We start from the raw sequence: 23,291 nt of genomic DNA, 5'->3' as shown, positions 1-23,291 counted from the left end.
TATTCTGGGGGTCTTTAATACTGCCTGAATGACCCACCCAATCTCCTGGTCTCCCCGTTTCTGAATTTCATTCCCTTCAGTGACTTTCTTCTACTCTGACTTGATGACTCCAACCCACAGTCAAACCTGGACTGAGTCATTACCTGAAATTTATCTGTCTCCAGAAATCACTGATTCACATATGCAATCCTCTGCCCACAATCTTCTATCTATGCATCTTGCTTGTTCAGTGTCCACTATAACCATTCTTGGACTCCATCAGATCCCTCTCTGTGTTCTCTTTGTCCATTAAATGTTCCTTTCTTCTCTCCTTCTCTATCCAGCTTAGTTCCATATTTTATCATTTTAATAACTCTTTTGCTGAAACTTTAAATTCCCTTCATCTCTTCATAGCATCTACCTGGGGCCATTATGAGTGACCCTAACCCTGCGTGAGCCCAATTATCTGCTGTCTCAGCGTCTGCACCCAAGCAGCTGAGTGCTGTGTGGCAAAAAACACCTGTGCCACCTGTGCAAGACCAGTACCATCATAAAGTCAAACATCAGAACTCAGCTGGACCCTCCAGACTGCTCAGAAACCCAGTGTTTCTCTGTTTTACTTAGTTTCCCATTCTCTGTAATTCCCTATAATAATTATTCTCTATAATTACAGAAAATATAATATATTCTCTGTAACAATTATTTCAAACCTCTTTTTGCCTTGAATCTTTTATACTTCTTCTCTTTTCACTCTCAACTCTCTTCACTTCTTACTTTACATAAAAAATGCCCTTCGAAGGGAAGCTTCCTTAAAGCCTTCCCACCACACATATCAACTCTCATTCTCTCCTTTTCTGCTTCTGGCTATGATAGAACAAAGTTTTTCCTCTCCAAAGTCAATCCCTTTACCTGCTCTGGATCTCATTTCCCAAACTTCTCAGAATCCTCACACCAAAAATTATCCCTCCTCTCTTCTTTGTCTTCAATCTATGCCCTACTGGTGGATTTTTCCATCAGTTTTTTAAATGCTCAGGTTTCTACCATCTAAAAAAAAAAAAAAAGTTCAAACCCATTTTCCTCTTCATCTACTTCTCGTCTTCTCTTCACAAATACTCCTTAAAAGGCTTGTTCACACTTTCAGACACCCTCCTTTTTAGTTCTCAATCGCCCCTGCTCTGATTTCTGCATCCATCGCTCAACTGATTGGTATAATCTTCAGTTCCATCCATGTCACTAAATCCAATAGCAGCTGTTTAACTCTCAACTTACTGGATCTCTCCATAGTATTTAACACTTCTGACTTCTCCCTCCTTCCTGACATACTCTCTTCATATGGGAAAGAAGCAATGTGTACAACTGAGCATGATTTTACCGGTAATGATCATGAAATTGCTCTGGTTCAATCGCACTCTTTTCGCTAGTGCTAGAACTTGTTGTCAATTAAGCATTCAATAAATTTTTAACAATCAACACCCAATATGTACTATGCACTGGGCTCTGCCAAGCAAAATGGTCTCTGCTTTCATGAAACTTATGGTTTAGTGAAGGAGGCAGATACTAATCAAAGAATTCAACAAATAAAATATAAGTACCACAAAGGAAAGCTACAATGAGATATGAGAATACAGAACATAGCATAGTGTCCTAATTGAGTTTAAAGGAATGAAGGAAGACTGATCCTCAGAAGTGAAGTCTGAACTAACACCTTGCATAGGAGTTGAAGTTTGCTCAGCAAAGAAGAGGGACAGGGCATTCTAGATAGCAGATATGCTATATTTGCATCCCCAGCCTTTTCCCCTAACTTAGCACCTGGAATAATGGCAATTAGGTCTTGATTCTCTAGGAAAAAAAAAACACAGATTTTTCTTCAGAGAATCTGACTAATTCATAAGAGACTATGTCAGAGATTCCTCAGATGAAACGTCCAGCCAGATACTGTACAGCAAAAAAAAAAAAAAAAAAAAAAAAAAAAAAACCACTCTCCCTAGATAATTAGATTCTGAATCAGCTTTTAGTGACTCGATCTTAAATATAGGCAGACAGCCAAAGATAATAAGACATCTAAGGAAAACCTCTAATATACTTGACGGAGGCAATAAAAACAGAGAAAAACAACCTAGAAAAGATCTCCCAGAAAGCAGAGAGTAAAGAAACGTAAAATGGGAGAGATGATACAAGACAATTTAGAGAAACAGTCCAGGAGGGTCAATATCCAAATAATAGTAATTCAAGAAAGATAGCATATAGAAAGCAGAAGAAAAGAACTCATGCAGGAAACAACTCAGGAACATTTCTCAGAACTGATAGACAAGCATTGTGGAATTGAATGGACTCAGTACAAAGGATGAAGATAAACCTACCAAGGCAGTTCATTGTGAAATTTTAGAACATCAAAGACCAAAAAAAAAAAAATCTAAATTCCCCAGAGAGGAAGATAATAAGTCCCATAAAAAAACAAAGAAGTAAATGGCTTTCAATTTTCCAGCTGCAGTACTGGAAACTAGAAGGCAATGGGGCAATGCCTTCACCATGCTAAAAGAAAATGTTTATGAATCTAGAACTCTACGCTAAGTCGTGGGGTAGAATTCATGCACCCTTTCTCAGAAAGCTACCAGAGGATTTATCTAACCCAAACAGGCAAGACACCAAGATTTAGGAAGACTTGTGGTCCAGGAAACAGGGGAGAGGAAAAGGGTGTTCCTGGGATGGTAGGGAATGGGGATCCCAGGATGACAGCGGTTCACCAGATGCACATCAACCTGAACCTAGGTGGAGCAGGTCTGAAGACTCCAGAAGGAACTTTTTCAAGAAAATTAAATTGATAAAATACCCACTAAGTTTAAATATTTCAGAAAAGATTAAAACTATTGTCTGACCAGGCACAATGCCTCACACCTATAATTCCAGCACTTTGTAGACATAAGCAGGAGGATCACTTGAGGCCAGGAGTTGGAGACTAGCCTCATCAAAATAGCAAGACCCTGTCTCTACTAAAAATAATCTTTTAAAAATTAGCCAGGCACGGCCCATATGCCTGTAGTCTCAGCTACTTGGGAGGCTGAGGTGGGGGGATTGCTTGAGCCTGGGAAGTCAAACCTGCAGTGAGCCATGGTCATGCTACTGCATTCTAGCTTGGGTGACAGAGTGAAACCCTGTCTCTAAAAATAAATAAAATAAAATAAAATAAAATAAAACTATTGGCAAAAGCTTTGAGGTTAAATAGCAATGAGTATGTAGAAAATTAAGCCAAAGAATGAAATAAGACAATTTTCTACAGAGATAACAAACATTGCACAAAAAAAGAAGCTATCATAGTTGACCACAAGCCTCATAGTTATAATGTAACTCCATCATAAGGGACAGGGAATGAAGAAGTACTTGGGGAGAGGGACACGGAGAGCGGAAAAGGAGCCAGATCCTCATTTTCCATTAGAATCAATCAATAGATTCACATAAAGCTGCTTCTATTGCTACTTATTCTTTTCCACTTTTATGGATAAATAAGTGGTATTTATTTAGTAGTTTGGAGTGAAATATCAAACTAATCAGCTCAAGGAAGTAAAAGTGGTTGCCTCTGAAGAAGGAATAATCTAGTACTACATATTTCATAATAAACCTTGAATATGGTATCTTCTTAATGTCTTTTAAACAATGTTCATATTTCTTCCACCTCTTTTGCTAAATATATTTTCTAGGCCCCTTAAATTTCTTGTGATATTATAAATATATCCTTTCTTACATTACAATTTCTAGCTGCTTATTTCTGGTATACAGAAATGTAATTGATTTTTATATATTGATCTTAAATGCACTACCTCTGCAACTCAATTACTAGTTGTAACCATTTAATTGTAGATTTTCTTGGATTTTCTATGTAGACAAACATCCTGTTTTAAATAATGGCCATTTTGCTTCCTCTTTTCAATCGTCATACATTATTTAGTTTTCTCTTCTCTTTGTGCCAGTTAGGACCTCCAGGACAGGGCTGAAGAGACTGTAATGAGAGCAGAAAAGTTGTTTCATTCCTGATTCTAAAGAGATGCTTCTACAATCTCAGCACTAAATAGACTATCAACTTGAAAGCACTGCTTAAGGTTGTGTTCCCCGAAGTGTGGTATGATTTTTCGTGGAACATTCTTTACGGGACTGGAGTAACTGCTGACTGACCAGGTGTGAGACAGGGACTGCAAACTCATTTCAAGTTAACTCACTCAGAGCAGAATGATTGGAGGCAAATCTTCTGGAAAAAGCAGTGACCAGAAGACGCAGCTTTTTAGAGTCATTTTCTGCCATCCGAGAACAGAGGGTCTCTGAGCAGACAGAGGTCAAGAATTTAATTGCCTTTTATTTACTGTTACTGTTACCCTCAATGTATGTCAAGGGATTTTGGGTTTCGATTTTTTATAGTAATATCAGATTTCCTTTAAAATTGAATTTAATAAGTAATATCAATTTGATGAGAACATTAAATTCATATTGTACAGGTGGTACTCACAATACAGCAGATGTGGCAAAAATCCTGAGGGTGGTTTGCAAATGACTGGTCAGATTTATGCTATTACAATGTATAACTTAGAAGATGAAAAGATGGAAGGCGATGAGGTGGTAAAAGCAATGTCTGTCCAGCAGGCATATCTATTTCGGATTAAAATGAAGGCCAGTGACATCTTGCCTTACCAAGTTACACTTCATTGACCAGGGAATTTCCTAACATGTGGGTGAGTTGTGTCACTGTCACATAAAGTAGCAGGGAACAGTCTTTTAAAAGGCATGGTCCCCTTTACATTGCCCCCATGCTACATTCTGCTAAGGAACATTTGAATTTTTATGGCTTTCCTGCAGTAACAAATTTTTCTCCTACTGTCAGGATTTGCTTCATGCAGAGTAAAGCAGGCAGCTTTCATTTTCCTCTTACGAATGGAATAGGTAGAAATAATATGCTGCTTGGCAGCCACCTAAACCTGCCCTGACTCTCTTTATTCATAGGGAAATGCAGGATTCAAGGAGAGGACGTTTTTCACCAAGGTAAATAAGCCTTCTCAACTGATGAACACTATTATACTAACACCAAAGGAAACAAAGGCCAGGAGACGGGGGCATTAAGTAGAAAGGCAAACAGAAAAATAGCAGACAAAATCCAGCATGGGGACAAAGCAGGCTCTGCAACACTGAAAAAACAGGGAAAAATCCTTTAAGAGAAAATTGGATGCAATTTTTTGGCCTCAATTAGCCTTTTCCACAAAGAGCACTTTTCCACAAAGAGCCCATTAAATAGCAAATGAAATTACATCGGTTTTCAGTTGCCATGGCATTGGTTCTTCCTCTAATGGACTTCTCTGGTCCTGAGCTTAATGTTAGCCTGACTTATTTTCCTTGTCTGTATGTTGTCTCAATTTCCTCTGTCCTGCTACAAAATGATGTATTTGAGTTCTCCCCAGAGTACCTATGATATAATCTAAGAGAGAGAAAATTTAGCCTTTGGCTATATCTCTAGAGACTGAGAGGGTAAAACTGATGAAGAGCAGCATTTCATTAACCATGAACCACGCAGTTTTCATTTATTAGGTGGCAGTGGGTCCCCATCCATGCACTCAGGGCTTCTGGAGCCATTCCCAGATCTGTCAGTAACTTCAGTAACTATTTATTGAGCACTTTCTATGTGCCAAGCACTGTCCAAGAAGCTGAGGCATAAAAATGCAAAGGAAAGAAGACAAGATGCTCACAGTCTTTTAGTTTCCAGGTTAGAAGACCCACCTGCAAAACACTTACTTTTTCCTTCTATTTCCTCATCCATAAGATGGGTTGAAATTGTCCCCAATGATCTGATACACAGGTTTGTTTTCTTATTTATATGCCTGCCAGCTGCCACACTTTAAAAAATTATTCTAACAGCAAGGATCTGAAATAATACATTAGCCTTTTTGAAATTGCTTAGCTACAGTTAAGCATTAGCTATGATATCAAGTTTGACTCTGACATTTTAAATATTATTTTGATATGCATAGTCACATACAATGTTTTAAAAAATACATCTATACAGTCCATACTGTCCTATAAGCTGCTTTTTACAACCTTCCCATGTGAACGGACATTCTTTTAAACATCGTTTTAAATATCTGCACAGCGTGGTGGTAACAACATGACATTTTCTATTAGATATGTAAGTGTTTTTCAGTTTTTCAGTAATATAAATGACTCTCTGAGGGCAAATAGGACTCAAGCAATTTTTTGAGACTCTAAATACATTTAAAAATTAAAAGTGCCTATCTATATATTTTCAATTGCGGTACATTTTAAATGATTTTCTTAACCAATCAAAACTTCTAAGACAAAAATGTAAGGTAAAATAAGTAAAATGTACTCTAACTGCATTATTCTGAAAACTTACAGAAGTAGGAGAAAGTCTCTAATTTCTAGTGTACTGCAGGTCACGTGACCATGCACAATTCTAAGTTACATGATCAGTGTCTCTTTTTCTTTCTCCTCAGTTATCTCTTTGACTTTAGGTATAACCTAGTTCAGAAATAACATCTAAAGTCTGAATTTGAGGTCCTAAGTAAATGATAGCCCTGGGTAAAAAGGTCCCCTGCCTAGAATTGGTCCCTAATCCTAGAGGTGAAATTTCTATGTTAAAAGAAAGTTTTCAGCTTTTTATATGTGTTATCAATTTGCCACCCAGGCTTGTACCTATTTCCTTTCTATTAAGAGTGTGTGAGAGCACTTCCCTATGTGTTTGTCACATATGTATTATCTTTCATATGCTTATTAATGTAATAAACAACAACAAAATATCTCATTGTTATTTTAATTGACATGTTACTGATTACCAATAAATGCTGTCATTATGTCATACATTTATTTGCTATTTATATGATTATTCCTTTTTTTCCCTTAAATATTCCTGTTCTTGGTCCTTTTGTTCTTTTTCTTTTTTTTTTTTTACCTCTTTCTCTCTTCTTTTATTTTTTAGTTGTTAGCCTCGTTACTTTAATTGAAAAACTTCTGTATATAGTAAGCCCTTTGTCATATAGTCTCAAATATTTTTCCCACTTTTATGATTGCCTTTTAATTTTATGATGTTTGCCCTACTGAAGTTGAACATTTTTGCTTTCTCTAATTTATCTTTATTTTCTTTGTGAATTCAGCCTTTGATGACATGGCTTGAAAGAGTAAGTGGATCTTTAATGGACTTCCATTCTCTCTCCTTGACTGTTGTAAGCCTAACTCATTAGTGTCAGCCTACAAGCATTGCCCAAGCTTCCCCCTACCTCTTTCTTCCTTCTCATCTCTAGGTAGTCTCCCTCTGTTGACAGGAACAAAAGAGATGGGGAATAACTGTACCAGCTGGGAAAGGTGACGCCTCTAGGGAGTGAAAGGTTTGGCCACTCTGTCAGTTTGTGGTTGATGAAGTCACATGAAAAGGTGACAATATAAAAAGTTAACAAAGTTTCAGTTATGTGGAATGAATAAGTTCTAAAGATCTAATGTACAGCAGGATGACTATAGTTAGTAACACTGCATCATTTACTGGAAATCTATTGAAAGTAGATATTAAATGTGATTATTGCAAAGTAAGACAAAAAATGTTTTAATTAAAAAGTTAATAAATTAATACATAATTTCCAAAATTCCTAAAACTCTTAAAAATAAAAGCTTGCATGTTTAAACTAATTAAATTTTAAAATCAATAAAGATAAAAACTAAATCGAAACATAAATGAATGAGTAAATGTGAAGAGTGGTGATGGCCACACATAGAAAATGTGGGTAAGCTCCAAATGATGCCTAACCTTGTCCCTGTAGCTTCCTTCCTAAGGGGGAGGTTGCAAAAGCAAACGTAAGAAGAGCATGATTGCTGGAGGGAGGTCACAGACCAGTATTATCTACAGTTGGAGATCAGAGAAAAACCTTGTGTGCCAAAGGAAATGATTCATAGGAAGAAAACAGTTGAAGATGCATGAGACAGGAAAACTGAAAGCTTCCAGTCTTTCAGAAGTTGAGATGAGATGAAATCCAGAGAATATGGGATACACCCTCATTTTTAACAGGTGAACCAAAGAAGAAAGAGAATAAGCTGGGCTGAATTTTTTCTTCCCCTTCATTTCCACAGGTTGAAAAGATCATGGTTTTGTTTCTTTTTGTTTGTTTGTTTGTTTTTTTTTTGAGACAGATCTTGCTGTGTCACACAGGCTGGTGTGCAGTGGTCCAATGATAGCTCACAGCAGCCAGCCTCAAACTCCTGATCTCAAGCAATTCTCCTGCCTCAGTCTCCTGAGTAGCTAGAACTACAGATGCACCACCATGCCTGGTTAATTTATTTTTCCTTTAGTAAAGATGTGGTCTCATTATGTTGCCCAGTCTGATCTCAAACTCCTGGCCTCAAATGGTCCTCCTGCCTCACCCTCCCCAAAGTTCTGGGATTACAAGCATAAGCCACGGCTCCTAGCCGCACGGCATCTTTTATAAGTCCAGTAATCCTACTACATTTCTTTAGTAAGCTTTTTCTCCCGTTTTTTTTTTTCCTCCAGAACTTCCCATTCCTTCTCCATTCTTGTGAAAATGTCCACACTTCCTGCTCTCCTCTCATTTTTTGGCTGATGACTGCCTGACACATTGTTGAGGGGAAAAGCCATCAGAACTCCCTCATCTTAGCGTCATCAAATCTACAAACATTCTGGCATTTAAAACCATCTTTTACTTTGTCCCACTTCTTAAAAATGAGGATGTTCACAGCTACTCGGGAGGCTGAGGCAGGAGAATGGCGTGAACCAGGGAGGCAGAGCTTGCAGTGAGCTGAGATCGCGCCACTGCACTCCAGCCTGGGCGACAACGTGAGACCATGTCTCAAAAAAAAAAAAAAAAAAGAAAGAAAAAGAAAAGAAAAGAGGATGTATCCCATAGTCTCTGGATTTAATCTCACCTGAACTTCTGAAAGACTTTCAGTTACCTTGTCTTGTGCATCTTCAACTGTTTTCTTTCTATGGATCATTTCCTTTGGCACACAAGCTTTTTCTTTGATCTCCAACTGTAGGTAATACTTTCCTGTGACCTCCCTCCAGCCCCTCCAGCAATCATGCTCTTTTTATGTTCACTTCTGCAGCCTCACTTCTTTTCAACAACTGTTTACCTGTGACATCTCTGGTTTCTAACCACCCATTTGCACTTTATACCATTCAAATCTGACTTTTAACACTGTTTCACCGAAACTATTTTTGTCAGTGATAACTCTGTCACCTAATCTAATGAACATCTAATTAACCCTGTGTAGCTATCACTATAGCTGGCCACTCTCTGCTTCTGGAACCTACTACCTCTTTCTTAGTCCTTGTGTTGCCAAAATACTCTTGGTTTTCTCCAACTTTACTTATCAGTATATCGTACTCTCCTTTATTGGCTTCTCACTATCCTTCTAACATTGAAATGTTAGAATTCATTGGGCCTTATTCATAGATTCACTTTTCTCTGTGTATATACTCTTTATCCAGGTGATTCCATTGATTTCCTTGGCTTCAAATACAATCAATAGGCTGACAATTCTGAAATTATAGCTTTAGTCCAGGGCTCTGTTCTGAAATCTATACTTTTATATAAAGTGCATCCTTGACATTTTCACTGAAGTCTCAAAGAGAGATGAAAACTCTCATACTTAAAACAGATCTAGGAGGACTTACTCTATCTGATTTCAAGACTTGATACAAACCTATGGCAACCAAGTCAGTGGAGCATTGGGAAAATGAAAAGATATATAGGTCAATGGAATAGGCTGGAGTCCAGAAAGAAACCCAAACATATATTGCCAATTGATTTTTGACAGAAACACTAAGGCAATTCAATGGCGAAAGAATATTCTTTTCAACAAACAGTGCTGAAACAATTGGGCATCCATATCAAAAAAGACAAACCTAACCCATAACTTATACCATATTTAAAAAATTAACTCAAAATGAATCCTAGACCTAAAAGTAAAATCTGAAATGACAAAACCTCTAGAAATAAACATAGGAAACAAATTTTGTTGCTAGAAGGAAAAAATTTATAAATTGAATTTATCAGAATTAAATACTTCTCTTTGAAAGATACTGTTAGGAAAATGAAAAGCCACAGAATGAAGAAAAGTATGTGCAAACCGTGTATCTGATAGCACTAGTATTCAGAATATATATAAAGAACTCTCTCAAATCAATAAGAATACAGGCAACCCATTTTTTTAAAGGAGTAAAATTTACAGACATTTACCAAAGTAAATAATATACAGATGGCAAATCAATACATGAAAACATGTTCAACATCCTTAGGCATCAGGGAAATTCAAATTAAAACAATGAGATACCATTACAAACATATTAGAAGAGCTAACATTCTAATGATCTACCCCCAGTAGAGGGACATTTAGAATGTTAGCTAATATGTTAGTCATTCTAATATGTTTGTAATTATTGCAAACTGATGTTGCCCACGCTGACCTCAAACTCATAGACTCAAGCAGATCTCCCATCTTGGCCTCCCAAAACACTGACACTATAGGTGTGAGCCACCATGCCCAACCTAATTTGTTTTTTATCTCACATTATCAAGTTCTGCCAAGCAATTGGAATTCTCATACAGTGCTGACAGAAATACAAAATGATAGAACTACTTTGGAAAACAGTGTTGCAGTCTTGTAAATTAACCACATAGCCATCATCCCACTCCTAGGTATTTACATAAGAGAAATAAAAACATCCACATAAAAACCTGCATGCAAATGTTTATGTCAGCTTTTCTTTCAAAATTGACAAAAACTAAGGACATTCCAAATGTCCCTCTACTGGGGGTAGATCAATTTTGTTATGTGTATACAATGGAATACTACTCAGCAATAAAAAGGTCGAATTTATTGGTCCATGCAACCACATGGATGGATCTCAAATGCATTATGCTAAGTGGGAGAAACCAGATTCAAAAGCCTACATATTTTATAATTTAATGTATATGACATTCTGAAAACAGGCAAAATTATAGGGACGGAAAACATCAGTGGGTTGTCAGTAGATGTAGAAGGGGAGAGGACTAACTACAAAGGGTGTCAGGAAACTTTTTAAGATGATTGGCATGATGGTTTCACAAAAATAGTATTTCTCAAAATGTTAAATTGTACTGTTAATTTTGCTGCATGGTAATTATACATCCATAAACTGACTTTTTTAAAAATGGATTTAATTATTATCCCTACATAGGTGCTTCTTCCTCAAGTTTCTTTATCTCAAAAAATGGCATCACTATCTGCTTATTTTCTAAAATCTGAAACCTGGCAATGATACTTGGGACTTCCTTTTTCCCTCACACCCCACCCACATCCAATCCATCTCCAAATCCCAACAATTCTACTTCCAAAATGTATTGCAAACCCATCTCCTAAACTCCCTATCTAAACTTGCCCCTAGTGCAAGCCACCATCTTCTCTCACCTAGACTATTAAAATAGCTTCCCTACTGGTCTCCCTGCTTCCATTCTTGTCCACCTCCAATCTGTTTTCTGCCGAACTCCAGAATAATGACTTTAAAGGAAAATGAAATCATGTCACTGTCTTACTGAAAACTTTCCTGTGGCTCTATTTCAGAGCCCTACACTTTCACCTTCGAAGGCCCTGCAGGATCTAACACATCCAATGTCATCTTGTGACTCTCTCCTCTACCCTCTTGTCCTTCCCACCCTACCCCACACCCATGATACTCTGATCGTAGTAGCCCTCTTCTATCCATTTAATATTCCAAGTTTTATTGCTCTCTTAGCAACTTTGCTCAAGTTGTTTCCTATAGCTAGACCCCTCTTCCTCTCGGCTTTCTTTTTTAATAGCTGTCTCCTTCCCATTTGATTTTTGTTTGTTTGTTTTTGCTTTTTGTTTTTTTGTTTTGAGACAGGGTTTCACTCTGTCAGTCAGGCTGGAGTGCAGTGGCATAATCACAAGTCACTGCAGCCTTGACCTCTTGGGATGGAGTGACCCTCCTGCCTCAGTCTCCTGAGTAGCTGGGACCATAGGTGCATGCCACCATGCCTGGCTAATTTTTTTTACTTTTTGTAGAGATGGGGTCTCCCTATGTTGCCCAGACTGGTCTCGAACTCCTGGGCTCAAGTGATCCTCCCACCTTAGCCTCCAAAGATTCTGGTACCACAAGCATGAGCCACTGCACCTGGCCCTCCTTTATTCTTAAAGTTTCAGCCTACCTAGCATAATATCCTTAGAGAAGCCTTTACACATTTTATAGTAATTCACTTCTGACATTCTCATTCATAACTCTGTTTTCTCCTTCACACTTTCCCAATTTATAATTATATATTTATGAATTTATTTTGTTAATATTTACCTCCCCTGTTAGAATATACTTTCTTTGAGGGCAGGTGTATTTTCTCTTTTTCATTTACTTAGTGCATTACCTGATGCATAATGGGAGCTAAATAAATATTTGTTAAGTAAATGAATGAACTTCCTGCTATTAAATAATAATAATAAGATTCCAATGTGATCATCACTAAATTACCTGGATCAACAGAACTATGTATTTTTAGGGCCCTCTGTACTAGGTGTAATTGCATCTTTATGCTTACTACATCACATGGTCACAAAGTCTTGAAACCATGAGTATACAAGCAGACAACAATGTTGGCCACCCAGAAAGGCTTACCTTTCCAAACCAATTGCTTGGCACAGAGAATGGAACTTGGAGTTGTACAAAAGTGCAAAGCTGTATGTCCACTTAAGGAGTAGCAATTGAGCTTTGCCCCACGATCACAGAGGATCTTAACACAATCCGCATTGGCCATTTCACAAGCCACGTGAAGAGGGGTTTTCCCATTGGGTCTACAGTTGATTGTAGCATTGTGGTCCAGTAGCACCAGAAGGCATTCCACATGACCAAACAAGACGGAGAGATGCAGGCCTGTGGCCCAGGAAGACTTCAATTTATAGCTAGGCAACCAATAACCTGAAGAAAAAAAAAAAAAAAAGAAAAAAGGAAAGAAAGTTTAACTTCTTGACCTAGGCTTTCTCCCTGTTTTATGCGGATTTTTACAAGGTATTTTATTTTGGTCACATTTACAAAAGTGGAGTGGAGAGGGGATGACAGAGGTTTTAAATTAACAGCTAGTGGGTCTGCAGGCATTTTGCTTAATAGGGTATTCTGATGTTCATCAGGGGAACAGGCTTTCTCAAGCTCTCACTGTCTCTACTATTTCTTATTACTGTGTCTTGTTCCTTTATTTACTTTACCTTTCTAGGTCTTACAAGCATTTAATTTTGGGATTTTCATTTAGGTAATTGTATTTTATTTTGCATGGTGAGTTACTTGAGATGCTTCAAGGATATTTTTTTAAAGCTGTCAATCATTGAGAGTTTGTCTTGAATGATTCCAAGGCTATTAGTTGCAAGCTTATAATTTTTATTCTATCCAAAATCTGTTTTCCTATAGTTGTTGTCAATCAAATATATGAATGTGTTTAATCTTTTTTAAAAATTATCACTCCAAAATTTTATTTGCCTGCCTGTTGATTTATGCAATATCTCTTTCCAAAGACGAATTTAAGGCAACTCTCAACTTTCACACACCTTAAGATTTTTAAAACGATTTAGAAAATAAGGGCAAAATAAAAAAGTAGGAAAATTAAAATGTCAAAAGTAAGATAAATACATACACAAAACATAAACTCTATCCTGTACACTAGAATGGCATTGCAAATTTGCCTTTGAATTTCCTAGCAGCCAAAATAAACAGGAAAATAAGATATGTTGCATAATTAATGATGTCTACAGCCCTACATAAATGAATTGGGCAGGAGAAGTGTAGATGCGCCTAGAACTGAGATCTTTGATAATTTTTCCCATTGGTTTTTGGAAATGTGCATTCTCTCTCTCAGCCTCTCTCTCTCTCTTCTCCCTCTGATCTCTGACTTCTATATGCTGAGCTGGTCTTTTTTCTATAAGTCTCCAACTATTGCCACGTTTGACAAGCTATAACTATGATGACTTTATAAACTTCCTTTCTATGTCAATGTCAATAGCCATAGCATTTAAGCTTTTATGAGTGGAGAATGGAAAATAGGTACAGAAAGAAATACTGAGGGCAAGAAGATGAAGAGATAGTTATTCAACAGCCACAGCATAGAAGTTACTTTAGGTCTGAAACAACAAAATAGATTTTAACATGAGTAAATCAAAAGTTTGCTTATAGGTTATAAAAATTCCACTTATAAGTACAAGGTAAGCAGAATATGATTTAATGGTCATTTATTTGAGAAACAACCTAGGGATTTGAGCTGTAATCTCAAAATAAGCCAACAGTGGGATGGTGCTGCCAAAAAACTAATACAATCTGAAACTACATCAATAAAAGTGTAGTGCCCAGAACAAGAGAAACAAACATTGTATTGTTCACTGATTAGATAAGACCAGAAGAAATCTAGAATATTACGATTACTTCTGGGCATTGCCCCTTACAAGAAATGATGAACTACTAGAGGGTGCTCTGAAGATGATGACCACATTAAAAGTGGGCCTGGTGATCAGGTATTAAATTTCTCTCATTTAAGTGAAAAACACTAGAGACATGCCACTCCTGTGTATTTGCTATAAGCATAAACACCCATGTGAAACATCCTAAAGGACCACTGTATTGCACAACTTCACAAAGAACACCATTTGTATTGTACTCTGTGAAACATGCTCCCGGACTTAGGAATCTTGACAACCTGGTCTACATATAAGAACATGCACTACACTACAGAATTCTTTGAATGGTTAAACAACCTCCATGTCAATTGATAGGAGACTTCTTAAATAAATTATGATACATCCATCCAATCAAATATTATACAACCATTAAAAAAAATGGGGCAGTTCTGTATAGACTGAAATGGAAAGATCTCAAGATATATTACTGAGTGAGACAAGCAGGGAGCCAAACAGTATACAGACTATGCTATCATATGCAATTATATTTGTAAACACCGAGAACAAGAAACTGGTTATAGTGGTGGCCTCCAAGAAGAACTGGAGGGTTAGTGGATCAGGACAGACATGCACTTGTTCTTGAATACCCCCTTAGCAACTTTTAAATGTAGTATCCTGTGCATGTATTGCTTTTTAACAAAAATAAATAAAATTAAAATAAGCAATTGTCTCTCTGTCCGGAGGGGAAAGAATTATTTAATTTGAATAAGCTCTTTACAAGGTTGTGCACAGTGATTAATCCCACAGGAATGAATGAACTCAACCGGAAGTTTGTCTTTCTGCAATGTATCCTCCAACATAGCTTCACACACACACACACACACACACACACACACACACACACACACACACACACAACTTTAATCCCTTTTTTACTCCATTCAGAATTCAAGAGCCATCTTGCTTTCTCTCCCTCCCACCTTTCCCTTTATCCAAATCTACTCTTTAAAAAGAAATCCAGTTATTTCACATTAAGGTCTAATGGACTGAGGATTGTTTAAAGTGTGATCACTCTCAGGATTATCTGAATTTATGGAAAAATCTATATTCAGCTAATAGAATTAAATTCTAAGATATCAATTTGAGATTCCAGACACTGGGAAGAGATGGTGTTGGATTATACGGACTTTCCGTGGCAGAACTAAGTAATGTCATAGATGGTCTGAGCTGGGGAGTATCAACTCCACGCCTCGTGTGTATGTGTATGCAAACTGATATGCACACACTATGTATGTGCATATAGATTCATTTATACATTTCTACTGAGTTAAGTATGTTGAACCTCTGTTCCAAGCAGAGTTCTTAAGCTGTATGTTATGCAGCTTGCTTTTGATGATGAATGAATCATATTAACATCAATACTTAATCAGTCATTTTAATACTCAAATTTCCTCAAAAAGCAATTGACAAAAACAGTCTTTTCTAACTGCCTAAGAAGTTGGTTCCAGGTCTGAAAACCAGGGTGTGTTTTGCCTGCTGATTAACAGCAAAAATTAGGCAGCTCTCTGTGACAACTGATTGGAAACTTGCGCCTGCTTCTGCAATGGGAAGAAAAATGATCCCAGAAAGGAAGCAGCAGAGAGCTGATTAAGAAAACACCATTTTGATGTAAAATCAAAGAAACACAGAATGTCAGCACTGGAGGGAAGATTATCCAGTCCAAGCCTTTTCATTTTCCAGATGAGAAAACTGCCACTTTTTCATCCTGCTAGAGCCATGAGTTGCCTGCCTCAATCCAAACTCATAGACTCAGAATACCCGCAATGCAGAATTTCTATCTGTCTTTGTCTTTGTGGAAGCAGAATAGAATTACCTCCAAGCCTGCTTCACAAATCACAAGGAAAGGAAGAAGATCCACAATTCATCTGTAATATTTCACATCTCTGATGTGGAAATGCATTTGCTAGTTGAATTTTTTTCCTCCTCCTAACTTGCCAGTAGCACCTAAAGAATCTCTCCTGCCCATGTATTAAGTGAATCAGTCATCCTTGGCCTCTCAGTCAGTTTTTTCTGCATCTCCTGTAATCGTAAACATTAACTGGTCAATCAGGCTCACAGACTACCAAGTCCTGGAAATCAGCCAGCTCCCAGAATGGAGTTGTGGCTACAACTCACCTCTCCTAAGATAGGAGTGTGTGTAGGTAGGTGGCAACAAGACACCTTGGCTGCTGCCCCTGGGGAGCTGAAGTGGAGAAATGGGAAGAGGACAGATTGCAGGCTATGGTTTAGGGTGTACTGAAGTGTATCTGGAGGCTGTGTTGCAAAACTTTGGTAGTAATGTGGGGGGAGGGATTGTTGAATAATTCAGCCCCGAGCATGTCAGGAAAGCCTGCTGCTTTGAGCAGAGAAAAGAGCAGCCCCTGGCAAAAGGGACATGAACGTACAATCATAACTTTAAAATGAGGTGGGGCCTACAGGTCGTTGTGTAGTAAGTGTGGAAGTAAAACACACTTACTGTCATGGAGGGCCAAACCACAGGTAAAACTATCTTCAAAAACCACAGATGAGGCTGTGCCTGTTCACAATCTTGTGCTGATGCTGATATGTCAAGAGATCAGAATTCGTCCCCCAAAATATAACCACCAATGATCACAGCATGCTAGAAACACTATTAACTGATCAGGCAGATTCATTTTTTACACACTCCCTTCTTCCCACAGCAAAATTTTCCCAGGACTTCGAAACCTAGAATGTGATTTATTCCTAGTATTTGTCTTTCAAAGCCCCTCTCTGTTCACCTCTGCAGATTTCAGGTTGCCCTTTTACTATGTGTTTAGACTGCACAAAGGACAGAGGTGAGGCAGAACCAGGAAACCGAGCCCATGGGAGCTGGGGATGGGAGGTGAAGCAGCGGCTGCCTCCCTCTAATGTAAACCACTCACACACTACCCCATGTCTACAGTCTGTGTGAGTGACAGCTCCTTGCAGAAGAGTTCTGTTTGAGTAAGAAGCTCACTAAAAAGAAAAGAAAAATACAGATTATTTCCCCTATGTACAAACCCCACAGGAACTCCCCAATACAGGCCATGCTCATGTGGCTTTGACCATGATACATAATCTGTTTACACAGCTTCACCTGCATAATATGATTAATTATCTGTATGCAGGAATCTGAACTTAGAGAGGGTCTTGTCAAAGTTTCCATTTTACAAATGAAGATAATTAGTCTGGAAGAGGTTAAGTAGTATAAAGTGTCCATGTTCATATAACAAGTACTGACAGAATCAACTCGAACTCTCAAACTCCATTGCCCCCAAATCTTCAAATAGCCATCTATGATCCAAAGGCTTCATGCAGTTTACCTCCAAACTGATATCACTTGTAGCTAAAAGTTCTAAAGGAATTTTAGAAGTTTTATCCCTGGAAAAAAAAATATGCAGACTAATCCTGTGTGTGTGTGTGTGTGTGTGTGTGCTTAATTTAAATCTGAAACCAAAGAGATATGCCCCAATAGCTGGGTAGAAAGCTGCCTAGAAATATAGCAAGGAGCAAAGTGTTTGGGCCTTCTTTTGGAAGAGGGGCTTCGTTCTGCTCCAGCGTTTGGAGAGGATGTACACATTTCTGGTAAACCTTCAGCTAAGCCTGGGCTCTGCAACAGTTATCAGCTATAATGTTATCTGAGTCAAAAGAACCCCACACACGAGAAGCCTCTGTTATTACAGCCAAAGGTTACACACACTGCTCGTGGCTGGATTAGCAGACATTTGCTCTGCCTGTGTCCACGTATTTACACAGTCCTGAAGGATTACAGACTGAAGCACAATTCTTGGCTATTTTTTAATAGCTAATATTTTCCAGATAACTCAAAGTTCCCCTGGGAAGCAGGGGGAAAAAGCAAGTTTGAAGTGTAAAATGTAAAAGAAAAAAGTTTGAACATCGAAGAAAGGAAAAGAACCCTAGGATGGAAATGGGAAAGCAGGAGAGTGAATTTCTGGCAAAGAGGAAAATTAGGTGATAAAGAAATTATTCATTCGGAGAGTGGAATTAAGAGCTTTCACAATATTTGGATATAAGTTACTACTTAGCAAAGTAGATAGAGTACCTGCCAGAAAGTTTTCAAGTGAAATCATTCATTGGTTATTTTAATTACAAATATGACCACCAACCAAGGAATCAGTGGCTATGGGCCATAAACGAAGTACTTAAAGTGCATTACCCTGATTAATAAAAGGACTCCGATGAACCTTGCTGACTAGGGAGTTTCCTACCAAAGAGATAAGTATGAAATTCTGCCCGTATCATTTATGAGCCAAAGCTCATACATCTGAAGGAAGATCAAGCTGTGTAGTTGGTAAAGTCTTTGACAACAGTTTTATGGACAGTCCTTCATGTTTCCAGTATGGAGTTCACCAGTGAAAACCAATAGAAGGGACCTTTGTGTTTTCTTTAAAGATTTATTTTATGCTTGGCTCATAATAAATTTTATATCACTGACATCCCTTGACTTTCAATGACTTATCGCATTTGGTAGTTAGAAAGTTGTTCTTTACGTTTTCTTTGTATCATTTTTATTTTAAAGTGATCACCTGGTAAATGCAATTTTTGCTTACTTGTTTTTGCTTTTAAGACCCATTCTCGGCCGGGCGCGGTGGCTCAAGCCTGTAATCCCAGCACTTTGGGAGGCCGAGACGGCCGGATCACGAGGTCAGGAGATCGAGACCATCCTGGCTGACACGGTGAAACCCCGTCTCCACTTTAAAAATACAAAAAACTAGCCGGGCGAGGTGGCGGGCGCCTGTAGTCCCAGCTACTCGGGAGGCTGAGGCAGGAGAATGGCGTGAACCCGGGAGGCGGAGCTTGCAGTGAGCTGAGATCCGGCCACTGCACTCCAGCCTGGGCGGCACAGCGAGACTCCGTCTCAAAAAAAAAAAAAAAAAAAAAAAAAAAAAAAAAGACCCATTCTCTCCGCCATTCCCAGGGAGGTCTCTCAAATGCCAACCAGTACATTTTAAATGTTTGCTTTACAAAATGTGAGGAAATTTTCTTTAAATTAATAAAACATGATTTCATCTGAAGATTTTATTATGAAGCTTAAAATAACTTAGAAAAGTAAAGTGAGAACTCTCTGACTTTAAGTATCATGATTAGGTGCTGGAGAAAGATAGGATCCACAGTTTGAACATGAACTTGTTTTCTGTCAAACTAGAAAGAGAAGATACTCAATGAGATGGGACCAGTGCTACAGAGGAAAGCAGAAATGAGCTTCCAGACTTATTTGTACTCCAATAGCTTTATTCGGTCTTCCTCACAAAATCCACATTTCATATTTGCTTATGAGCTCAACTTTTGATTACTGGTGTGCCAACTAGATTGTAAATTTGGGGAGCACTATTTAGATTTTAGGTGATTTATTTGCCAGCAGAGTTCTGAGTTCCCTTTTCAAAAATTATACACTGACTTTCATATAGGCTTAGATGGACTATATTTCGGGATAAAATTTAGTTAATTTTTAAATCGTATAAAAATGCTGTATGTTCTAAATAAATAAGAATGGTTTAGAATTGATTGTACTACTTTTCATTTTCTATAGGACTATCAAATGTTGAATATAGAATTTTAGTATTGATTACGCAAGGAAATTTAAGAGTAGCATGAGATTTGTTATAGGTTTTGCACATTGTCTTTCTTATTAAGCCAAATATAACTGAAACCTGAAGATTCCCACACTTTAAAAGTAAACAGGAATGTTCTGTTTCCTCATCTGGATGTTGGCTACGTAGGTTTGTTATTTTGTGAAAAGTAATCAAGTCGCACACTTATTCATGCACTTCTGTGTAGAGCTTTTCAAAAGTGCTTAAAAAACAATCAAAGAGCAGTATGTAGCAGTTCAACAAGCGTCCAATGTCCAAAACTTCTCCTTTGATTTAATAAAGTCTCACAAACTTTAATCCAGCCACACACCCTTTAAGACCACATAGAAATAGGTCCTATTCCTTTGAACTATTTAGAAAACAACTAACTAACCACTGTAGACTGCTCAGCTCCATGCTGTTGCCTGACAATGACTTTATGACTTAAGAAATTGATATAACCACTTAGATCTCTAGCAGCTAGGATTCTATTTATCTTTTCCATTTCTAACTTTCCATTCCTAAGTTTAAAAGGATCGATGATAAGGCTGGAAGCATGTGAAAAAAATTTGAAGAAACTTTTAAGAAAGATGAGGTCTTAACCTGGATTTAAGACTAAAGAGACAGGTCCTTATGCCCATACTCATATTAAACAGAGTAGTGTGTTTCTTTCTACACATGAATGCACAGACACAAATTTCCTGCATAAACCCTAAAAGTAAGACCACAAATTTTACTAGTTCTGTGCAAACATCCACCTGGCATACATAAGAATGGAACTGTTCTTTTCCTTTTCCAGAGGGTGTAATTTGCTATCTCCTTAATTGAAAGCCACATCCCACAGTCCTAACACTACGAAAACACCTCAATTCGTGTGAATGAAAATTTAGCTCTATGAGGACTGTAGGAGTCAGCTCACATTGACAAGAATAATTTAAAATGTATTTTCTTTTCCTTCAAGGGTGATGACACCGGTGGAAGCAGGAGAACCAACCCCCCCACTCCCCTCCACTTCCCTAGAGCCTGCACCTAAAACTTCATTTCTTATATCCTCAGAAACTTTGCACAATCTGTGCAACTTGACTTGCTCAGGAGATGAGAGTAGACAGTCTTTGCAATTCACAGTCAAATAACTTACCCACTGACTTGAACCTGAGTTATTTCGCCCTAGGCAGAATTATAAGCTTTTAAAAACATCTTTAAAATTAGTTTAGCATTCAGACACTCTATCACTGAACAAAGTTATAAGATGAAAGCAATCTAATTACATAGTATATACAAATTTTCTTTCTAACAGAGACCCCATAAACTTTTTAAAAAATATAACCCTTCTTTGTCTTCCCATCAATATATTAATGCCACTAATGTGAAAATATTATAAAGCCTTCGAGTAAAAGTCTTAAACACAGTAAGTAGCTTCAACTCTTCTATACTTCCCTCAGAACTGACAGAGGACAGTAATTAATGAAGAAATATATAATGTACCATTAGCATTTGTATTTGGAAATGGATTATAATGATCATTTATATATGACCCGAAATCATCTTTAAACATGAAAATAATGACTGTCTCTAAATGCTATACACAAGACCTTAGCATCTATATTGTATTAAACATTAGTGATGTTGAGCAGCGTGTTTGCAGTATGCTCACCAGATGATCTAACTGCTCACGTTCCCCTCCATTAGCCAGTTGATTTGGGAAATCAGAATCAGTGGAACTCTAATTTATTTCTGATTTATTAAGCATGGGTTCCAGAAAATTTCTTGCTAAAAAAAAAGTTCTAATTTTTGTTTTCCTTAGGTCTTTATAAGGCAGGTACTCTGTATTAAGCATATCTACAATTTTGAACAATTATTGTAGTCCAGGAAAAAAGTTAACTTTTTGGTTTTGCTGAATTCAGCTTTTGTGCCTGAACTGAAAACTCATTAAAATGATGAAGACCATAAAGGTGCCTATGACACTGCTTTATCCATTTATTAACCCTCCAAATGCTGGGGAGAGTCCTCTTTTTTATCCACATGGACATAGAGAGGATATATCTTTAAGTGGCTGTTAATGGAGAATTAGCAGCCTGTTCTTAAACCAGGTACATTGTCTAAGATAGGGTTTCAACAATCTGCTTAGCCATAATCTAGAAATGTTTTCTTCCTTCTATATCATCATAGTCAGAAGAAAAGTTAAAAACAGGGAGTGCGTTGCTAAAAATGATTGTCTGGGATTCCAAGTCCTAGGCCCAAGGGTGGGAAAACAAAAGGAGAGACACAACTTATACATATATATCAGTCCACCATGTGTTTTAGTTTAAAAAGAAAGAAAATACCAATTTAGAAATATTTTTAAAATGAATACTTAAAGAAACAATACAAGCTACTGTTTAGAGTGGATAACTGACACTGCATTTAAAAAAAAAAAAAACATTTTCTACCAGTTTTACAATAACACCTATATGTTTTTACCTTGTTTATAAGATGCCAAAACCATATTCTCATCTTCGACTTCAAAAACAGTGTCCACATCTATTTGCCTTTGGATTAAAATAGCCTTCAATTTTCCGAAGTCATTGGACTTTAGAGCCTCAAGGAAATTTCTCTTAACTAACTTGGCAGCTCCAGATTTAGTAACAGGGGCAGTGGTGCCGTCCATCCTTCCTCTCCTTCTGGAAGCTTTGTTGTGATTTATCAAGAGAACAGCACCAAGCAAACAGGCGCAGGCTGGAGAGTCCACAAACTGTCGGCTAATTTTATCCCAAAGTTATGCTGATCCGTTCTATTTATATAGGGATCATTTCAAACTTCAAAATATCCTTCTTGGCTGTCACTACATTTTCAGGTCCTTTAAACTGGTTATATATTAACTGATCCATTCAGTAATATATAGTGTCAATATGAAGGAAAGCCCCCATGATACATTTCCAAGCACGAAATGTCACAATTATTTCTTATATGATCAAAGTAATAACATAAGATTTAAAAGCTCTTAATGCTCTTTTTTTCCCCCTCAATAAAAACATCTGGTGCCTAGCTGGAGATCCAGTGTCTTGCTCTGACTAACCAATGAAAATCTGTTACAGTTGGTGATACATGTGCTTCTAAAAACCTGTAATAATTTTACAGTATGAGCTTGTAAAATCAACCACGGTCATACATATTTGAAGACAAACAGGAGGTTTTCGAGCGACCTAGACTTGAAAAATTTTAATATCATGAAAAGCTGGGTGCAGAAGGATGGTCGGGGGCAGAGACTATTTTAGGTAAAAA

General features: G+C 37.5%; 1 protein-coding gene across 1 annotated transcript in view; it reads right to left on the bottom strand.

Annotated features, from left to right (window-relative positions):
* The window catches only part of ASB4 (ankyrin repeat and SOCS box containing 4), a 53,816-nt gene extending 30,760 nt beyond the window's left edge, over positions 1 to 23,056 (bottom strand). Inside the window, exons 1-2 of the mRNA XM_050782933.1 lie at positions 22,491 to 23,056; positions 12,641 to 12,940 (exon numbers count right to left, since the gene is read on the bottom strand). Coding sequence (XP_050638890.1) covers positions 12,641 to 12,940; positions 22,491 to 22,677 — 487 coding nt within the window. The 5' untranslated portion in view covers positions 22,678 to 23,056. The remainder of the gene's footprint in view (positions 1 to 12,640; positions 12,941 to 22,490) is intronic.
* Positions 23,057 to 23,291: the final 235 nt, after the last annotated feature.

This window comes from Macaca thibetana, chromosome 3 (assembly GCF_024542745.1).
Source record: "Macaca thibetana thibetana isolate TM-01 chromosome 3, ASM2454274v1, whole genome shotgun sequence".
Taxonomy (NCBI): Eukaryota; Metazoa; Chordata; class Mammalia; order Primates; family Cercopithecidae; genus Macaca; species Macaca thibetana.
The sequence above is the reverse complement of the archived record's forward strand: the minus strand, read 5'-3'. Positions and strand labels throughout refer to the sequence as shown.